Source organism: Porites lutea, chromosome 6 (assembly GCF_958299795.1).
Source record: "Porites lutea chromosome 6, jaPorLute2.1, whole genome shotgun sequence".
NCBI lineage: Eukaryota > Metazoa > Cnidaria > Anthozoa > Scleractinia > Poritidae > Porites > Porites lutea.
The window spans coordinates 5,563,056-5,585,555 of NC_133206.1; the positions used below are offsets into that span (position 1 = coordinate 5,563,056).

Sequence of the window (22,500 nt, forward strand, 5' to 3'; positions counted from 1 at the left end):
TTTTTCAGAACCGTGCGAGAAAAAATGCTGATTTTCACTTTCTCATAGATAGTCAAATAATTGATAATTGCAGATGTTGTACAAAAGTATACTTACTTAGGAACTCGAATGTCCTCATCGGGAAATTTTTTAGTGTCTCGTGAATATCTCAATGAGAAAGCTCTTCATGTCCTTTTCAGCTTGAGACGACACACGAATCTTAGCAAACTAAAAGCAGCTCTAGCCTGTAAAATATTCAGTGATACTATGATCTCCCCTATTAATTCTAAAATATAACAGTGAAATTTGGGGTGTGTATGCCAAACCAGATTTTAAGACTTGGGACGGCTCACAAATTCGAGAAGGCACACCTTCAATTTTGTAAACGATATTTGGAGGTTAACAACAAAGCTTCTAATATAGCTTGTAGAACAGAGCTTGGTCAATCAATCAAAAAATTCTCAAATGCATTTTGTATATACAGTCTAAAGATGAGGAATCTCTCGTCAAACAAGCTTTTTTAATGTCATTCGACTTACACTGTAATGGCAAAAATAGCTTCCACTCTCATTTAATGAATATGTCAGAATACTTTAAGCTTCTTGACTTTAATCCTGATTTATTGATATAGATATGGTAAAAAGCTATACAAGTTCAATGAAACAGGACTATATCTCATATTGGCAAAAAACACCCTTCAACATTCTCAAAAACTTGAATTTTATAGATCTTTTAGAACCGATCATACCTCCTCTAGTTACTTAGACTTAACAAGACGAACAGCTGGGAGAAGGGCTTTTCATTAGTAAAACTACGAAGAAGCAATCACAAACTAATGATAGAAATAGGCACAATACAATCAAACTACGAAGGATAATAGACATTGCCCTTTTTGTGGATTCAATGAATAGAAGACGAAGTTCACTTTCTTTTTCAATGTCCTACATACTCTATGATTAGGAATAAATTTTACTACAAAGTGAAGACTCTCTTAGACTGATTCCAAATATTACCCAGTTACCTATAAACGGTTTGATTCTATGAACTGGTGAACTCTTCTAATTAGTTTATCAATATACAATTCATAAAATATATTCCAGCTTGTTTTGATGTCTTTGATGTTCGTGACAAATTATTATCAAAGTAACGTAATTGTCCTGTGTTGTAATTTTAATTCCTAAACAAAGGTTTTGCAATACTGTATGTGTTTGTATGGTCATGCATAAAGGTCTTTGTTGTTGCTGCTGTCGGTGTTTCTGGTAGCCAGAAAGGTGACAATTTTCGAGTAATAGATCGTCTTTTCGTTGTTTTTTTTTTAACATCACCGCAGTTAGTCAATACTTGTGGGCGTAGGTGGGCGGAAGAGCCAGAAAAATGGACTGGTAACAGGCGCTTCATTTTTCTCTTCCCCTCGTCTTACGCTTCGCGCTCGTTTCGCGCTTCGCTCAAAATGCCGCGTTCGCCTTGCTTGGCTCATAAAGCGCCTGTTATGCAGGCTACTGTAAACAAAAATTATCATGAGAACATCTAGGAACATGCTTAGGGTAAAACCAAGGAAGCCATACCTCAGAGTTGTTATCAACAACAACAGAAAAAGCTGTAGATTCAAACTCATAGTCCAAGCTATAGGACTTGCTGATTAACTGGTACCAGAAACTCTTAAGGGGTTGAAACGTGTAACTCGCTTTCAATGCTCGTGAATATTCACTTTCACCATATTTGGAAACCTTAGTGACGGATATCCATTTTCAACAAAATGGCTGCCGCGCTATCAACATGCAGATGTTTTAAGACAAGAGTTCTACATTTCAAGGTTAAAAATACACCGTTAAAAGAGAAAAAGTGGAAAGAGAAAGTTCAAAAGAATTCTCAGCTTTCTTTTTGTGGAGGAAGGGAAGCTTTTCATCAAGAAATCGTCCTTCGAGGATTTCAAGCGCATGGTCTGTTAAATGCAACCAAGGCACGAAGTTTTTGCTGAATTTTCAGGTACATTTTGCACTCTATTGCCAAGACAAGTACGTTTTTGAAACGGAATTTATGTAGTTTTAAATGTTTCATAGACGTTTTATAAATTTTTCTCTTCTGCGCTAAAGAAAAATATCAAATTGTGCCCTGATTTGAGATGGATTTGGTGTAGAATTTTGCTATGTGCTCAGTCGATTTCACTTTTATAGGGCTCCGTACACTTGCGTGAACGTATCCACGATCCAAATAGTGTTTTCCGAATTGCTTTAAAGGATTAACCTTTTGGATTTTGAATAAAAATTTTCAAGAAACGGCTTCTCTGTCTATTGTTTTGACTTTGTTCATTCATAAAACTAGCTCAACACACGATCGTGAATACAACATCCAAGCTGAATTTAAGCTTAAATGCTTCTCACATTCATAACACGCATCACTTTTTGCGAAGAAGTCAGGTTCAGGGTTTGGACACTTTTCGATACGAAGCTAATGAACTTTACTCGAAAATATTTTTTACAGTTTATTCCAGACTAGTAATATAAGAATTATAAAAGCCTATTTGCAGTTTTTAGTTTACTGTTCAGAGGGTCAACAAGGCATCGTTTTTTGAAGTGACAACTTCAAGAAGTTGCGAGGACGTCAATGGGTTTCACAAGGTTACATTTGGCCCGGGTGGCAAGGCAATAACATCCTGCTCAGTATTTCGGTAAGATTCCTGGTTTCAACCTTTAAGGTGATTCCCTGGTTTTGCGCTGCGCATCTCTTACTGCGCATAACAAGATGGCCTCCGTAAAAAAGAGCATGTGAAGTAACATTATTAAAATGAAGTTGACCGAAGAGAAACGCTATTAGAATTTTTGCTCCCGGTTGTTTCTTGCCGAGGTGAGACTAAATGTGGTGGGAATGTGCATACCGTGAGCAGTACGCGTGTTGCTGAGTTCGACTTCCTCACGGAGAACCTTGATAGTGGATGTTTAATTTGTGCTTATTCACTTTGATTTTCATTTAAACGCTTTCTTTATCACATTGTGCCCTAGATGTGATATCTCGATGTAAATTCTGTAAAAACGGATTTTATAATACTTTCTTCCCCCTTTCGCATACATTCTAATTTGAAACTCGCCCCAGTCCTCTCTCAAAAATCAAGGAAAATGCATTTGGTGCGCACTTTCTGCAGCTCTACCGCAAAAACGAGTACGGTGACCCCCATTTTTTATTTCATGATTTTAATAAGAACAGTACTTCCTTTCGGTGAGAAAAAAAATTGGCACAAATCTATGTTCAGTTTTCTGGCAGTTTGACCTATCACGTGTCGAATAGCGCGTGTCCAAATAAATTCTACTTTGGAGCGTCAAGTAAAAACAAGGGCATTAAAAGGCATTTTTCTAGTACGTAAGTGGATAAACAATACATTAAAGTCAAATTCTGTGCGATACCACATGCATCATTGAAAAAATCTTTCCTTGTTGTCTAGTTTTGGGCTGCGCGCGGTTTTTGTCAAAGGGTCCAAAATAGCCGTATTTGTCAGCATTGTGACGTCAAAACGAGCACCGTGACCCCCACTTTTTATTACCTTTTTATCATCTTCTTGACTTGTTACATCAGTGTACCAAGTTTCATCTACAATCTATGTTAGGTTCTTTTACTAGGGAATCACCTTAAAAGCTTTCTCGGCTTTCGGGAGTTTTTACCCCGTTAGTCAGCCATTTTTTTAAGCGGGCGGGGGAACGTAAAGTAAAATTAAGTCACATTGTTTACGAAGTTTGATTGGTCAGTTATCTCTTCTGCTCGTGCCAAATATGATACTTTCGAAAATGAATAATCACGAGCATCGGAAAAAGCAAACATATGCGAGTTACACGTTTCAACCCCTTATGAGTTTCTGCTGGTACTGAGAGTGGCTTAACGTTTTTGCTTGAGACTTCGACCGACAGGAGTGTCTCTGAAGCCCAGCTTTGCATACATGTATTATGATGTCACTTTTTCTTAATGAATAGGTAATTTAAGCTTATTTCCATCCCAACACAATACAATACCGTCAGCTGGATATATCAGCCGAATAACTACGAGCTGAAGGCCGATAAACGACTTGGACCACAGGCGGCCCAGACGAAGGGCATGTCAATAACATGGACAAAATGAGACGAGTCGTCGAATCTCCCTTAACTAAAATAGTCCAGAAGTTAAAACATAACAAGAATTCTTCTTTAGTGGTTTGTACCTACGATTGGAGAACTCCACAAAATGCCACTTTAAGAAGCCAGAAAAGACAAGGAGACGTTCAATTATAGGTCTGTTAGCTTTGTTTTGTCATTTTTTGACTTCTGGACTACTTTAGCTCATCGGAGGTTCGACGACTCATCCCATTTTGTCCAAGTTATTGAAAACTGCACATAAGGGTTAGTTTTACTCGCTTCAAGCAAATCCAGCTTCAGCAATTGTTTATGGGCTAAGATTCTGAATCAGTTGTTTGAAGTCACTGGGTGCAGTTGTCGTTCTCAGCTACTTCACAGCGGGTGAAAAGGACAAAAATTTGCGCACAGAAAGAAAACAAAACTATGTAATTAAATATGAAAAAAGGAAAAAACTCTAGCTATTATTACTTGAGCAACAGAAAAATGATCTAAGTAGTCTTTTCTTCTCGAGTAAGCTTCTGGCCCTCTATAGTTCCGAGAAAGTTTTAAGCGCACCAGTTTGTTCACTCGCATGCGTAAGCATTACGGTTCTTTGACTGAAGACCAGGATAAAGCCGGTTTTGCAAAAGTAAATAAATCTGGGCATGTAAAAACGCAACCGTAACTACTAATAACAGAATAAAAGCGGGTTTTAATTCAGCCCGGCGAAAGAAGGCGAAGGACTGGACACAAAATCAACTCACAAATCGAATGCACACTTATCAGAAAAATACAAACCTCTTTGGAAATGTTCAAAACGTTTTATTCCATTTCAGACTGACGGAATGATCAGTTTTTACTCTGACATTGGTTGCTCTGAATCCAAAGTAATTTTCAAGTGACTAAAAAACAATAACAACAACACAAACAAAAACAAATAAAAAGGCTTTACCAGGAGAAAGCGTTTGCACGGTTGTCACTTGTTTCCATCCGCCAAACTGACATTTTCCTGTCGGTGGCTCTCACAAGACATTTCTCTTTTCTTACCTGAAGTTTCTGTCTCTGGAAATTTCTGTTCATAAAAGTCTAAGTCTCTTCAGTATTGCACGAGTAGGATTCGATCTCGGAGCATCGGCTCTGCAGTGCACCACTTTAACCCCTACACCACCGAGGATTTGCTGACAATGAATGGTTTGATTTGAATATATATAGCAACAACCCTAACCCTAACCTAACCCTAACCCTAACCCTCACTTTGTGTACGAATCATTAATCTGTCAACGTCAGTTTGGCGGATGGAAATAAGTGTTGACCCGGTCGCACCTCGTATATTTCGTTCAGTCTCAGTCAGAACTCTCACAGAACGACACAAAAAACGCAGTCAACAAACAGAAAAGCCTGCATTGAGCCTGCAATAAGGGATAGGTAGAAATTGAAGCTTGCGCAGAACGTTTTTCCGCCCTGAAGACCAACATTGACGTCACGTAGTCTCCAGTCCATCGCGCGGCAATTTCAGAAACGTTTTCGTAAAGTCTTTGGAAATGCTCGGATTTTGATATTTATCTTTCTATAAAGGATTGGGCACAAAAATCTTTACCCAAATCTCATTTAGGATGTTTCTTTTTAGTGTTTGGTGAAGGTAAAGCGACAAAGAAAAGATTTCATTTTTTTGGTTTATTTGACCTTTGGAGCTGCAATCTTGTTTCAGGTTGATTAAACTCTTGGTGGCCTAGTGCAATACTCTCTAAGGCGTCAACTGACTCGAGTTGCTTTCAACAGAGAGTAGAGGGCTTAGGTGTCTTATGTTTGCCCCGTTCCAATTTTAATCGTAATTATACTTTCGAGAAATCCAATGGTTGAAATTCACTCATGAGATCAGTTTTGCTTAAGAAGAATTCTACAGCAACAACAACAACAACAACAACAACAAAACAAGAGTGTAGACAAAAAACATTGCATTATTAATATCAGTTGACTTTTGAAAGGTACTCCAATATATGAACGTTTGCATAACACAACATTAACTTGAGCGGCCTTTGAAAACAACCCATTAATTGATTGGCCTATGAACTTCATCCAAGGGTGGGGAGAAGGGGATTTAAACAACAAGGGGCTGGTTGCAACTTATATATCTGGAAATTTTAAACGCTAGAATTAGATGGTGAACAGGCTCTCTGCCTACATCATTCACAACTTTCGAGCGTTCTATTTAGATACTTACAATAGCTGAATAATTCTCAAAATAATTAAAGGTTTTATCCTCTCTGTCGAGCATTTTTAATAGCCATAACTAAAATCCCGAAAGATCTTTTTGCTAAGGATAATTCTTTTATAATTCAAATTTAATTTTTCTATCAAGGTAAAATTTGACTGTACGTTTTTTTTTTTTATAATTTCAAGCTTTAAATTAAATTTAGAGTTACCTTATTACGTGAAAATTTGGCGACACTTAAATTTAGCGATTTTTCGTAATTTTTTTTTCTAATTTTCGCGATTTCACGAACTGAAATTTTGGCGAATTAAGGTATTCAAAACTTTACAACGACAATATAACAGTTATGTGATGAAGTCATAAACGTCAACAGCTTCATTTAAATCAAATCATACAACGTTTTGAAACTTAATTTTGAACGAAACAAACGAAACTGCAACTGTAATGTCATTATACCTTAATGCTATCCTCACTCATATCTAAGGTACATTGTCACACAATCAATGCTGCCTTTACGAATACCACGTCATAATCGACCGTCAAATAGCATATGGGTATGAAACTGACCAGATGGCGGAATTTCATTTTGTACTCACTTTAATTTTGCGATGATTTAAATTTAGCGACGTTTAATATATTTCGGTGCATTTTTATTTTAGCGATTTTAAAAAAAATCGCTTAATGCGTTAGAGCGGTTTTCACTTGACTGTCGTAAAACCAAAACCAAAGTAAATACACTAGCCAACCAAAGGGCGTAGTAAAACCAAAACCAAAACCAAAACCAATCCCTTTCGACAGTCAAGTGAAAACCGCTCTAATCAAATTAAAGTGTCGCCAAAATTTCGTGTCATAACGTACATTAAACAAAGCGCGATTCTAAAAAAATAATGAAATAAAAACGGAGTTTAAAAAAACTCAAAAAACACGAAGGGTGATGGAAATAAAAATGTCACTAATTATTAACAAATTTACGCTTTTTGAAGCGTCTTTGCAGAGCATTTTTACTGAATTCTAGGAAGACTTTCCTGGGGTTTATTTGTTGAGGATCACGTTAAGGTTCAAAAAGGGAGTGGGAAATTCATTGTGTAATGATGATAATTTTTACACAATAATATTACACAATTATTTTTGTGTAATAATTAATGCTCCTTCTTCACGTTGCTGTTCCGTTGCCGCAGAGTTGTTTGGCTTCGATCTCTAATAATGTTTTACTTGGGTACTGACTTATGAATCGTTTAGCTAACGTTTTGTTCTTCTTCTTCTTCTTCTTCTTCTTCTTCTTCTTCTTCTTCTTCTTCTTCTTCTTCTTCTTCTTCTTCTATTATTATCATTATTACTCAGGGATTTTTCGATTTTTTCAGATATTCGGTGGGTCATCATGAAAGTGTACTCGGCAACTTGAGCCCCATCTTTAGCAGTTCTCTTACATATTCTCTTACGTAATCTGAAAAGCTAACCGCTGGGCCAAATTTTGTGGGCAACGTTGATTAGCTTTTAGAACGAATCCAACGCCGCCTGGTTAGTGGTAAGCTCAATTGGATAAGCGCCGGTCTGCCGAGCGGAAGGCCGCTTGTTCACACCCCGGCCGGACCAACAACTTCGGGTCTTTAAATAAATAAATGAATTCCCAGACATTCTAATTTATTTTTCATGAATACGAATTAAAAGCAACTCAGTAAATAGTCTTTCATTACAGATAAGTTAATTAACGTTTTTTAAGAGGACCTCTGATGAGGTTGGCATACGTGGGACTGCTCTGAATTGGTTTAGATCGTACTTGTCTGATAGAAGTCAGCGCATTTCTGTACATGGAGTTCTTTCTCGTCCTTTTGACTTGAACTGCGGGGTAGCCCAAGGCTCATGTTTAGGGCCTTTGCTATTCATAATATATGCGTCCAAGCTGTTTAAGATCGTGGAACATTATCTTCCCGAAGATCACTGTTTCGCAGATAATACGCAGTTGTATCTGAGTTTTAAGGCGATTCCCTGGTTCTGCACTACGCATCTCTTACAACAAGATGGCCGCAGTAAAAAAGAGCATATAAAGTAACAGTATTAAAATGAAGTTGACTGAAGAGAAACGCTATTGGAATTTTTGCTTGCGGTTGTTTCTTGCCGAGGTGAGACTCAATGTGTTGGGAATGTGCATAACGTAAGCAGTACGCGTGTTGCTAAGTTCGACTTTCTCAAGGAGAACCTCGATAGTGGATGTTTAACTTGTGCTTACTCACTTTGATTTTCATTTAACGCTTTCTTCATCACATTGTGTTCTAATTGTGATATCTCGATGTAAATTCTGTAAAAACGGATTTTTTAATACTTTGTTCCCCCTTTCACAGACATTCTATTTTGAAACTCGCCCCTGTCCTCTCTCAAAAATTGGAGAAAATCCATTTGGTGCGCATTTTCTGCAGCTCTACCGCAAAAACGAGTACAGTGACCCCCATTTTTTATTTCATGATTTTAATAAGGACAGTGCTTCCTTTCGATGAGAAAAAAATTGGCACAAATCTATGTTCAGTTTTTTGGCAGTTTTACTAAATTGTACGGATTGAGCTATCACGGGTCGAATAGCGCGTGTCCAATTCAATTCTACTTTGGAGCGTAAAGTAAAAACAGGAGCATTAAAAGGCATTTTTCTGGTATATAAGTGGATAAACAATACAATAAAGTCAAATTCTGTAGGATACCACATGCATCATCGAAAAAATTTCTCCTTTTTGTCTAGTTTTGGGCTGCGCGCTGTTTTTGTCAAAGGGTCCAAAATAGCCGTATTTGTCAGCATTGTGACGTCAAAACGAGCACGGTGACCCCCACTTTTTATTACTTTTTTATCATCTTCTTGACTTGTTACATCAGTGTACCAAGTTTCATCTACAGTCTATGTTAGGTTCTTTTACTAAGGAATCACCTTAAACCACTCGGCAACACTGCTCAAGCTGATGCTATACAAGCTATGGAAAAGTGCATTGACGCGGTGAGGAAATAGATGATTCAAGATCGGTTGATGATCAGTGATGATAAAACCGAGTTTTTCTTGGTCGGCACACGACAACACCTTGATAAACTAGATTCGTGTTCCATTACTGTGGGCAATAATCGTATCAGTCCAAGCCCATGTGTTAAAAACCTTGGATCGTGGTTTGACAGCAACTGAAGCATGACTGATCATATAAACAAGGCTTGTAATGCGGCATTTTATCATTTACATAACTTGAGACGTATTAAGAAATACCTGTCGAGAGATTTTTTAATTACTTTGGTTCATGCTTTTATAACCAGCCGTCTTGACTATTGTAATGGTTTATTGTTTGGCTTACCAAAGGCGCAGATCGCTAAATTACAACGTTTGCAAAACGCAGCAGCGAAACTTATTCTTGGCATTGGAAAGTTTTCTCACATTACACCAGCGCTTTATGAGCTGCACTGGCTGCCGGTTTCTTTGCGTATTGACTATAAGATTTTACTTTTGACTTTCAAATGTATTTATGGCCTAGCGCCAACTTATCTTAGCGATCTTATTAGTATTTATAAAATAACTGAGATAGTACGCGTAATCTGATTGGTCAAAAACCTATGGTCTATTATACCGGTAAACCTATAGAAAAAGGCATCCGGACCACGAGCCATAAACAAAACCCGCTATTGATCTGCAAACAACGATTTTAGAAAGGCTAACAAACAGAACAAGTTACTTACCGTAGTCCTTCTTAATAAAAACGTTGGTTTCCACGTTTTATTACTGAGCGTCACAATTCGCGACTGCCATAGCTTTAGAAGTTATAAACTACAAAGCTGGAAAGCAGTTTACATTTCACGACGATGCCAAATCGCAGAGAAAGACAACAACTGTGTGAATTTCTGGTGTAGAAAGTCTCTAGGAAAATTTAACCATGTGCCAACCAGCAACAAAACGGATAGTTTAAGCATTCTTGATTTATTTTATGTCAAAATTAAATTCCTTAATGAAAGAAATTGTTCCAAAAAGAGATCTCTGATCAAGATATGGTACAAAATCGGCCGCTGTAAGTTGTAAACAAGCTGCCAACGATGATGAAAGATGTCAGAGTTTCGGGCTGGTGTTTTCCAACATTTGCACATTGTCAAATTATTCGGTGATATCGATGCCATAACCTACCTCAAACCACCTGACTTCACAAATCGACAAATATTAGCGCCAATATGTGGCTACGGCAAAGAAACCTTTCTTCACTTCACCACTGACATATTTCCATCGGTCGCTGTACGTGCACATAAAGTTACATGCGACAACTTCGCAAATGCAGCCACGTCGTTACCGCAGTATTTCTTGATCATAATAAAGTCCAGAAAACAGATCTTAAACCACTGCGGCTTGTAAAAAGTGATTGAAGTCCTCCATTACAATAGCTGCCAGTTCCGTCTGTAAGCACGAAATTTTTATGGATCGACTCAACAAAATACAGCTGCGTACAGTCTGATGTTCAATTAATTTCTACTTCTGTAGTAAACAAACCATGAACATATTCTTTCATTGCACCTTCGCATGAATATGTGTTGACTTTTCCTGTAAAACAGCTTTCATAAGTTATCATGTAATGAGTGCAAAAACTCGTGTTTTGAAGTGCTGTTGTTTGTTGTTTGACTGAACTGAGTTTTGAGAAAGTTCAGCGCTATTAAATCGTGAGTCATGATTGGTTTATGATGACTTTAGAGAGAAGACATGACTTGATCATGGTACTAAAAGCTTCTTTTTTTTACCTAAAAGACTCCATTCTACTAAAAGTTATTTTATACAAGCAATAGACCACACTTTCTATGGGTTTACCGGCGTGATAACCCACTTGGGATGTTGGAGAACACTCGAAAAAGCTCGTGTTCTCCCAACATCCCGCGTGGGTTATCACGCCGGTAAACCCATAGAAAGTGTGGTCTATTGCTTAAAGAATCGAATTCATTATATAATCTTAGGTCTACTGGTAAGCTCTTACTGGACCATCCCAAGGGAGAGATGCTTACAACATTGGGATCAAGATCATTTCAGCAGCTGCTCCGAAACTCTGGAATGGCCTACCAGTGGAGCTTCGTCGGCATCACTTAACAGTTTTAAATCTCGACTTAAAACCTATCTTTTTAAGAAGTATTTTTATAGTTTGTAACTTAGTTATTTTATTCTCACGGTAATGTATTTTCGTTTTCTCTTAAATATATGATTGTAAAGCGCTAATTGATCAGAATATGTAAATACGTGCTATATAGATTGGTAAATTATTATTATTGTGATTATTTCTTGGTCAGAAACCATTGCGCCCAAGTTCATCCAATCAACCTTAACTCGAACACTAGTGGGTTGACTTATTCATATTTTCGAGTGGGCCTCCTTATTTTTATGAAACTTCCTTTCGTCAATTGTTGTCTTCCCTTTACAGCAGCGATACCTAAGACGCAGAATTTTCTTCTTCAAATAAATCGGTCATCCTTTGCCTGGAAGTGTAATTGCAGCTTCGAGCGTGCCCGACTCCAACCGAAAGAAAGTCTGTGGCACCGGACGAATTTTCAACCGGTTGAAATTCGTACGTTTTCCGTTCACGCGGAGCCAACTTAACCGTCCAAAAATTTAGACGTCTAGCCGTTGAAGAAAATTTAAACGCCAGAATCGAGGTCAAATTTTAAACCAGTTCGGTCGAAAATTTTACTGGAGCGGTGAGATTACCATACTGTTTAAGTGTTTTAACGGCAAAGGCGTGGTTGCCTGGATGCGTGGTAAATCAGCTTGGAGATGCCATTTGAATTTGCTTTAAAAGTATCGCTCTACGTATGAGCAGATGGTAAAACCAGTGACTCAAGTTAACACTCAATTTTTTTCGTCAGTTTCCTGTGAAAACTGAGCGAAAGTATTGAATTTCTTGAATGATTTCTTGGTGTAAATCAAGCGTTTGCTCAAGCCGATAAGACATATCGCAGACAAACAAGGGGTTTTACATAAGGATGTCTACATTTTCGTTTTTTTCCGAAGAGGAAGTTATAAATCGAGTTATTCTTTGAATACTTTCCTTCTAGAAGGGGAAGTAAATATTTTGAAAAAAAACTGTTCAACTTCCCAATGCTTTTATGTGCAAAGCAGAACGATTAATAGGCAATACAATTAGGTACTCGCAAACTTTGTTAAGCTTCCGGCAAACTTATGGTCGAGAGAGGATATCCTGAATTGCCTATACAATTATTTGAAAGATCTAATCATGTGCGCACAGTCGAAGCTGTAATCATTCCGTCCCTCGTTCGATCCTTAATAAGATCCGTCAATTTTGAACATTATGTTTTCGAAGCAGTAAGTCAATAATTTAGTGCCCCGATTGTGCTTGTAAAATGCTGGAAAACTGCTTACTGTAATGCCAAAAGGTTGTTGCCTACATTTGTGGAAATTTTTATATAAATGTTGATCAAACTGGAATTAAAAGCTTTATTTTTCGTTCTCCACAATAATTGCTAAGGTCGATCAAGAAAAATAGCTTGAAACTTGGCCTTACAAAGTTTCTCGCAAATATGTGCTAAATATAAGGATACTCAATCTTAACCAGCCTGCTCAAACTCATTAATAATTCATAAAGAAAATTCAAAGGAAATTAATGTTTAATGAGTGTTTGGATATCCGATGAAAAACTGCTCATTTTTGCATCCTTAATTTCTCCTTCAAAAATGATTTTGTCTGAGAAGAAATATCAAATATTCGACACAGTGTTTCATCACCAGATGAAACACCTCGAAGCTCATCAAAAATACTCCGCTGCGCGTCGTATTTTCAACTCTCTTCTCGGTGTTTCATCTGGTGATGAAACACTGCATCTCATGTTTGATATATTACTTGAACAACTAGATTTTTCCTCTGGGGTTTTGATTGGGTGTCACATGACGAGGTAGCGCCCCTTAAGGTCTGTCCCGATTGTGCTTGGCAACTTTTGGCGTTGGGAGCAACTTTTTGCAGTTTTAGCAGCCTCGACCAACTTTGCCTTTCTGAGCAATTTTTTGAGCAACATATAGGTTTAGAACACATATAAAGCCCGACAAAGTAAACCAATCCTTAAAAAAAAAACAGTTTAAACAAATTTCTTGAATATTTATCAACCTTTTGAACACATAACCTTTCACTTGGCAACGTTTCGCAAACCTAGAAAGGCATTTAAATGTGCCTAAGAGGCCTGAGAAGCAGTTAGTACATAATTAATCGCAAGAAAACGAAAAAGGTAATCTCGATGCATATTTTGCTAATTTATAGAGCAAAGAATGATTCTCAAACAACGTCTTAAAAATTTGTTTGCTGTGTGAATAAAATTAATTAGCTAAGAGGAAATAACAATTCAATGAATTTATCCAATTACCCTGCTGTAACACGTAGTTAAAATAGAATAACTGAAACTGAAAATAAATGGCGCGAAAAGACATAAAATTCCTATTTTGTAAGCAAATATTCTATTTCTTTTCCTGTTTTGGTTTTGACATCCGGCGTTCTCGTTATAATTACGGAGATGACGACACCTTAGCGACGAGTGAGTGGCACATTTGCATATCGTAGCGCCGCATCCCCGTCCTCTAAAATCGATCCTTCGCTACGGGTATCTGCTAGTTAAAAAAAAAAATGAGTCACTGGTTGCTTTCTCTGCATAACCTGTGATTTGCGTCGATGAAGGAGTTAAGTACATCTACTAACAAAGCTAAGGCAAAGGACGGTTGGTCAAGTTTACGGCCTTCTGTGCGAGAGGCCCCCAGTTCGACTCCCAGCGGTGACTTGAAATCATTGTTTGGACTTCTCTCATTTTTGAGTAGTTTTGAGTAGCTTAAAAAACCCGTAAGGCGGAGCAAGCGGAGCACTGATGGAGAGAAAGGGTAAACACTGGGTAAAATGAGCGTAACAATACCTCACCTCAGGTTTGTTAGTATTATAGATTCAGCTACCGACGTAAATTAAGGACGCTTTACCTTTTAACTTTAACCTGGTTTCACAGCAATGTTCATAACACACTTTTATTTTTATTTTCTTATCCATGGTTTTTATGTTTTGTGCTCGTTTACTTATTTTATAACATAGCAGAGTATTGGAGACTTGGGTTAGTGCGTTTCCCCCCATTACCAGGCGCTTTTCCAAAACAAATTATTAATGTAGCGGTGACATTTTCAAATTTCAATTCTACGTGACATGTTTTTCAAAAGAAGCAGGGTATCTGAGTGAAGGGATAAATTACATTTTAACCGCAACAAAAACAAAACAAAATCTTGTGCGTGCTGGTGTTTTAATCTTAATCAAACTTGATCTTTAGAAAATATATCAGTCACATTAGTTTACGTTTTGTATTAGCACTCCTAAACGTGCCAATATCTAAGCGTGCCTTTGTTATCACACATTTCCCATAAAATGACACAAAAAAAGCAACCCCAATGAACTAGGTCTGAACTCCGTTCGGAATCCATCTTGGAATGAAGTAGGGATATGTTAGGTCATCCTTGTCCTTCCGTTTCTTGTTCCTTTCTTGCAGTTTGGGCTGAACAACACGCATCAAGTAGCTGTAGTGATTGTTGATAATGTTAGCGGCCTTACTGTCCTCAAGATTGTTGCCGTAGTCAAACAGTGAATCAAAGCGGAGAGCTGTTAACCCGCTGAAGCCTGCCCAAATCTGAAAAGTTAAAAACCAAATGAAATCGCGTAAGCTAAAACTTGTCATGATAACATAGTATTAAACTTTTTAATTCATTGAATTATAAACCGGGAAAAACAGTCATTAAGCTCCAGGCTGACAACCTTTTCAATAGACATGGATAGACTATATTTGCTCTTCTGGTTCATTTACTAATAAATGAACACTTTGCAATATTTTTTAGTACAAAAAAATAGAGACAGATAATTTCAAAGGCATTGTTAGAGCCTTAAGGCTAATTTAACTTGCAAGTTTTCTAGTTGGTCCTTAGTCATTTAGTTTCCATAGTTTTAAATACAGGTAAAAAAGAATGTTACCTAAGAATCAAAAGTTATTTTTCGCAGAGTAGCACAGATGATACAAAATAATTTCAATAAGGTCAACATTATGTCTTATCGTGAATAATATTACAAGGTTATTTAACCGCGGTTATTATTTTTTTGGTCGACCCATAACCTCAGCATTTATATTTTCGTGATCTATTAGTCATAACTATCCACCCAAAGTTAAAAGGACAACGAAATTGAAGTTTTAATAATCTTAGAAAAGAACGTTGTGCCTACCGCAGATGTAACCCTGTTTGGGAGTCGGTAAACAGAGAATTCACCCTCTTTAACTCTGGTATCATTGTACAGTTTCGTTGGCAGATTAGGGATGTACACGGCATATTCTGTGAACGCGTAGTTGAGTGCGGTGTGCTGCAGGCTCAGGTGCGAGATGACCCGGGTAACAATATCACAGAGTTCTTCTTTAGAGTCAATTCTTGCAGGGAACTTTTGTATCTGTCGGTTATTTAAGTTGAAATAGCTTACAATAAACAAAGAATGTATAAGTACCGGACAATTTGACATCAGCTTTAGCGGAAACGTTTTGGTCACCAGGCTTGAAGAAATTCATTATTTATTTATTTATTACTCAACCGCACCGAAAACCGTAAAGTTTACAGACAAAACACACCTAAATTACAAAACCTGATGAGCAACACGGGGTTAACCAGGAAAGCTCAAATATATAACCATTCCTTTTGGCTTAGCTTCCATTAGTATCTTCCTCATAGGCTCGGTCGTCTCCAAAAAAACGTGGCAATCGAAACTTTTCGTCTGACCGGACTGCGATTATGATTAAATGTAAATTTGAAGTAGTGAAAGTTTTAACACTTCCAGAGTAACTGCGTTGTATAAATCTTCAATGAAATGCACCCGCTGAAAAAGTACGTGTACGTCTTTCCTGTTAAATCTACAAAGGAATTTGGAGGGACTGCTATCATTTTGGATGGACTGCTAGCACCCTTGATTTTCATTGCGCCTAATGTTGTCTGATTTTCTAAAAGTCACGTTACCGGTTAGTGACGTAATTATACTGGAGGTACAAATATCATTGGTATACTGATACTTACTCTTCCAATTCCGCCATTCTCTCCAGTTCCGTTGAGAGATAATTCATTGAGGAAAGCCTCGAGTTCCTTGTCTTCCTGGACAGCTTTATCGTCTTTATAATATCTGAAAGAAATTTGGCTATGTCATTATGAAGCTATTATTGATAATGCAACAACTTCCTCAAACTAATGAATCCTTGACAAAAATTGTATTCAAAGTTTCGTACTCTTTCATGTCAATAGTATCGAAGAACCTGAACAGCCCTTGATCTCCTAAACTTCCCGATAAACATGCACTATCGAGATGAACGTAACATGAATGTAGGTAAGCATGTTTTAGCTTGTTTTTAGACTAGGAATTATTTTGAATGAATAATAAAACAATTATTGAATTCGGCTTCGTATCATATCAAGAATTATGAAGATCGCGGAGGGTGCATATATCCTCCGAGGCCGACACCCTACTCGATCCTTATAATTCTTCAGATGACACGAAGCCGAATTCAATAATTGTAGATTTGTAATGTTTTTGAAGAAAGTCTATGAAAAAGTGAGGATTTTATTACGAACTTAGAAATATTTTGTATGGATGATTAAAAAAAATTCAACTTACGCGTTAATATGCCAAGGTACAAAAAAATATTATATTATCAACTCTAGCTCCTGACCGGTAACTTTGCCTGATGAAAATACTTACAAAGAGACGTATTTCTCCACCACGTCATCGATTACTCCTAAAATCTCCTCGCCATCATCACGGTAAGGAAAGTATGGAATAAGTCTCCTGTCATCTAGTCCACGTTTCTATTAATAAAGTGTATTAATTCCACACACATAAAAAGGTCAAGACAAAACGTAATCAAAACTGCGGGCAGAGAGCAAGTTTATGGTAAAGACTAAATCCTTCAAGGACGGAAGTTCTTACAAATAAAAAGGTAGCGTTCCTTTTTTGAGGCCAGGGGTTGAAGTTTCATGTCGCTGACTGAATCAGCGAACCATTCATATCCATAAGCTATGCACAGTTTCATCTAAATTCAGATCGAGTCACGACATGAATTTAATGTTTCGCAATAGTTTTAGGCCATGGACCTTAATCTAATCGGCATCAATTAGCCTAGTCCACGTTTTAGTCATTAAGCACGTTATGACAAAAAGATGTCATAAAAAAGTTGAAGTTTTGGTACTTCTGAGGCAAGTATCAAGCTCTGATTTAGGTGTCAAGAGATGTTAGAAATAGCTGATATAACTGCATGGATTAATGTTATCATCTAAAGGAGCTTTTTCACAGCAGTCTAATTTAGTCTCCCCTATTACTGCCCCTTACTCACAAGTCACACCTTCCTGACGAACAAATTTGTCTCCCAAGCATATAAATATTTACTTACACTTATAAACAACAGAGATGAAAAATTGGTACACCGTAATGTTTAGGGAGTTATTATGACCCCAAAAATGGAGTAAAACTTTTAGGTACAGGATAACCCCTTTTTGGGGGTTACTCCAAATTTGGGGTCATTTTTACTCCTGAAAAAGATTTCTTTTTACTCCCAGTCTGGAGTTAAAATAACTCCGAAAAAGGGGTTATTCAGGGGGGGCTGGCAACGGCCTTTGATGTTGCCTCTTTTCGGCTTTACATGATCGCCCCAGTTAAGAAATCTGTCAATCATTCGAGAACTGTAGCGAGCATGCGCGAAACGGGCTGGTAAAAAACAACAAGAAGCTCATCTTCGCGGCGATTCGACAGTGTGAAGTGAATTGGCTTTTATATAATATTTAATCTATTATATAATTTTAATCCTCTTGGTCATTGCTTTCTTTCGACGTCGCTGTAACCAATTTTTTTTTTCCGCGGTAATGTGGAACTTACGTTTTCCTTTCTTCTGGTCTTGCGTGTGTCATTACATGCGGTTTACTTCGCTAAGAACGAAGAACGAGGCTGGTGAACATGTTCAGCTGATATGTTCCTCGATGTCCGACCTTTTGACTATGTGTTTCTATTTAGAAGACCCACAAGACTAAAAGAAGGGCCAGCCCTACAACACGTATGTAGAAGAGTTCATATTTTCAAGTGAAAGGCCCAAAATTTATTCTTCGCGATATTAAAAAAAGGTGCAGTGGCTGTGGTCGAATAGAAGAGTTGTCAGAGTTGTTTACGGTTTTACCACGCTTTTAAGACGAGAAGAAATGATGATTGAGATTCTTAATTTTACATCCTTGATTGTGAACTTATCCTGGCAGAGTTGCGTTGGATGATTGAGTGGCATGGTCAAATCTCGTAGTTTATGTATTTCTTTATGTACCAGCAGCTAAATAAATTTTGCCAAAAGATCATTCTCTCTTGATTTTGCACATGTTGATATGTTAAAGTTTCGTTCTTCGTGTGAATAATTTAAACTTTACCGTAGTTTCTAACAAATGAATCTGAGGCAAATAAATTAATAAAAGGGTTAAATTATTTTTTGTGTTTGGTATTCTCTTTTCATGACAGCAGTTATTACACTGCCTTCAGTTTGAGTTCTCATTCAAGTGTGTTTTGCTGCAAACAAAGAGGGAAAAAATTATAAATTCCAAAAACTACACTACCCCTTGGAACAAGATTATGGTTTACAAAAGACGGGATTAGCTAGGTTCAGAAAATAAATGTTCAACGTTGCATGTTTTGACAAGGACCACATCTGGCTAAATATGCTTCAAAGGGCATTTATATAGTCAGGAAAATGGTGACATTTCTGTTTTTGCCTTTCCTTTGGCCACTGTGATCAGTTTTTGCAATACAGGTGCATGTAATTTTTTACACCCTTGGACATCATCCTGCCAGGTTAGTTTGTGTCTGTATATAAATGTTGTTAATGAAATCAAATCCTCTCAAATCCTCTCAACTGGATATGAAAAACACCATAGGATGCCTTGGAAAAAAATGTAAAATCATATTATTAAGATAATATATTTATTTGTAGTCAACTGAATAACAGTAGGAAACTTGTGTTGAGGTAGGCAAAAACCTTTTGCAGAGACCATAAACATTCACTGACTTTGCTGTTGCAACAAGTGGTAAAAATGGTATTAAAATGTGAGATCACCTCCCTGGGCTTGCACTGAAAGAGAGTATGGGTGGCATGGTGGGACACATTGTTTATTTCCCTACCCTTTTTAAGCCAAGAGCCCTTATTTTATAATTCTGATTCATTTCATTTAGCATACAGAATTAAGTTAGCTTTTAAACTTAGAAACATGGAAAAAACTCAGGGAAAAAAATGGTGGTACCAAAAATGTAACCATAGACTGCTCTTCATCAACCTTCACGGCCCAAACAGACACCCTGTTCAAAACTCTAAAGGGTGAAATGGTCACCGCCCTAAATCAGCAGCACACACCCACCTAGGCCAAATAAGCCAAGGGTAGTATCAGAAAGAACTGCTCAGAGGATTGGGCTTAAGGGGCAATAACCTCTTTTGATGGTTGATAAAAAATCAATTTTACCTTGTTTGTTTTTGTTGTAAATCAAATTCATAACTTACACAATCAACTGAAGTTGTAAGAAGTTGTACATTTTTCAAGCTCCTTCTGATTCTCTTTATAAACTTTGCAAAACATTCAATTTTCTTTTTTTCTGTTTCTTGTACTTCAGTCCTTTGAGGGACTTTCTCAATGCATACCCCTCTCTGATGTATTCACTCGTATTAGCAACTGGGTAAGCATCTTGTCCCCACACTAAGCCATTATAATCATTTCAAGTAAAATTCAGAACTACAGGGTAATTTTTGTGCAAACAATTTCAAGGAAATACTTGAAACCGAAGTCACTATCTAATACAAAACTACTAAATACAGTACTGCTGTTAGAAATTTATTGATTATCACTCCAACGATATTCCGGTGAAGGTTTTGAAGGTTCAGTAAAACCCTCCCAGCCTTCTGATATTACATTGTAAAAAAAGCTTTTACTGACAGACCCAGTATATGTGAAGCAAAGTGACTGGAGAATTTACTCTGGGTTTTACTAAATTGGCCCTGTATTCTGTATTTTCGCCCATATATATTTGTTGTGGCTCCCGGTTTACAAACAAACTTACGACCAGCGAAGTAGAAAATTGGTTTAATGAAAATTCCCATATGACTGTTCCAAGACTCGTACTAATATAGTGCGCTCGTAACATATGTTTAGGATAAGGAAGAGAGTTCTTAATACCACTGTTGGCGGAAAAATATAAGAGATGGAGACTAGGCTGGTTGCTCGAAAATTCACGAAGCTTATAAATAACTGAACTTGCCGAGATGCCGAATCACGAAAAGTTTAGTCACCCATGAACTGTTCATACATCACGCCTCCTGATGTCCAAAAATTCCTTTAAAAATGTTCTTGAAAACCTTTTCTTGATGTTTGGACGCGGCAAAACTCAAAACCGAGCAAAAACTCATCGTCCCTCCATGTCTGCATTCTCCGCCATATTTGTTGACATTTGTTTTGAAGGAAAATGGTATTCAGTCTCACCCGGCCAAATTTCTTAACTGGGGCGATCATGTAAACTCGGTTCCAGACCTCGATGCCAGCTCCCCCAGGGTTATTTTTACTCCTTGCATCGGTTGTTGTTACTCTTTTTTGGAGTTAATTTAACTCTGAAAGTGGAGTAAAAATTTTAGATACAGGAAAACTCCTTTTGGGGGGTTATTTTAACTCCTCAATATCTGGAGTCATTTTTAATCCTGAAAAAGAGTTCTTTAAACTCCTTTTTGGAGTTAAAATAACTGCTCCAAAAATAACTCCACTGTAAGGAGTTAGATTAACCCCACTAGAGGAGTTATTACAACTCCTTAATAATTACTGTGTAGAGTGAGGAAAACTAGTTTTGTCAAATCTCGATTGTAATCCCTTCCTTATTTTTTTCTCTTTTTGTGTTTGTCACAGCAGTCCAGTTCATTTTGTTTAATTTTGCTAATTCCTCGCTCTTCATCGCTATGAAACTTAAAGTAAGCAAAGAAATTTCATGAAAATGACAAAATCAGAGATTCGAGACAAACCAATATGTCTCCTGAGCATTTTTTTTGAAGTTGCATACAGTCAGCAGAGATCAACTTTGAAAACATGTTAGGCTGGACAGTTTTCAAAAACTCTAATTTCAGTCCGTTTCAGTCTTCTTCAGTTTTGCCCATCCGTGGCATCTGTTGTATCTGTTGTGTTATTTTAACCTTCCTTTAATGTTTTAAGCGGTTATTTTTATGTTTCTCTTAATTTAAAGGGGAATTTTGTAATTACCTAATTTGGCTGAATTTCGTGACACAGCTTCTTTAAAGCTTCCACTGTCTGAATTTGGCTAGATTCGTGTCACAGCTCTTTGTGATGACCAAAGAAAGTAAGATAGCATGACAACAAACCTTTACTTCTTCTTTCAAATTTGTCACCTCCCACGTGGCTACTTTATGACAGTCTTTCAGAAGCCTTATGGTGCCGGTATTGCCATACGCAAAGAGCAAATCCGTAAACCCTGCCTCGTTTACAAGCGTTGGAGTTGCAAATGTGTTTGGGACAGTTATTTCCCTGCAATGAAACTTGAGTATTTGATGCAGAGGATGCTGGGATGAAAAGGTCCGTTTTAGTATAACACAAAATGGCTCCATCAGATAGTGAGTCTTGAAAAGAAAAATTTCAAGAAAGATAGCGTTTATCATTATGATTATCATTATTAGAAGAGTCTTAAGAAAAGACATATATGAAATATGTACAACACTTTAATATTAATATCATCACCTTTGCGAGGTGCTCCACGATTGCTGCGTAGCCGACATCTGTGATTTGGACATTGAGCTTAGCCAGCAACCAGTTGCCGCCATCTTCAGGAGTGTACACCGCTGAATCTGAAGAAAACAGTCTCAAGTAGTTTAAGGCCTGGGACCAAGGTGTTTACTTGTGGAAAATGAATTATTGGCTGTAACTTTGGCATAGATGATAACGCTGAATCAAAATTTGGCACACATAAACACGGAACGCATCGTCCTTAACATTTTAAAGTATAAACATTGCGTTAATGAGTCAAGTGATATGTCACGTGACCATTTTGATGAAAATCGTAAACTATTGACCAATTGGCGGCCGGTTTAAGAAAAAAAATTTTCGAATTCATATTAAATATTTCTAACACTTCACGTTTGGAATGACCGTCCATTGCACTTCAATAATAAATTATGAGAGAAAACA

The 22,500-nt window shown here is 37.3% G+C and overlaps 2 protein-coding genes across 3 annotated transcripts in view; both read right to left on the reverse strand.

Annotated features, from left to right (window-relative positions):
- The window catches only part of LOC140940944 (polyunsaturated fatty acid 5-lipoxygenase-like), a 63,713-nt gene that overhangs the window by 35,332 nt on the left and 5,881 nt on the right, over positions 1-22,500 (reverse strand). Inside the window, exon 1 of one of the 2 annotated variants that reach the window (XM_073389904.1) lies at positions 1,545-1,629. The exons of the other annotated variant lie outside the window; for it this stretch is intronic. Within the exon in view, the coding sequence (XP_073246005.1) occupies positions 1,545-1,594 (50 nt within the window). The 5' untranslated portion in view covers positions 1,595-1,629. Of the gene's footprint in view, positions 1-1,544; positions 1,630-22,500 lie in introns of those variants that run through there. 2 annotated transcript variants of the gene reach the window in all.
- Positions 14,515-22,500, reverse strand: part of LOC140940945 (polyunsaturated fatty acid 5-lipoxygenase-like) — an 11,375-nt gene continuing 3,389 nt past the window's right edge. Inside the window, exons 3-8 of the mRNA XM_073389908.1 lie at positions 22,054-22,160; positions 21,681-21,935; positions 17,006-17,112; positions 16,330-16,432; positions 15,497-15,715; positions 14,515-14,912 (exon numbers count right to left, since the gene is read on the reverse strand). Of these exons, the coding sequence (XP_073246009.1) occupies positions 14,682-14,912; positions 15,497-15,715; positions 16,330-16,432; positions 17,006-17,112; positions 21,681-21,935; positions 22,054-22,160 (1,022 nt within the window). The 3' untranslated portion in view covers positions 14,515-14,681. The remainder of the gene's footprint in view (positions 14,913-15,496; positions 15,716-16,329; positions 16,433-17,005; positions 17,113-21,680; positions 21,936-22,053; positions 22,161-22,500) is intronic.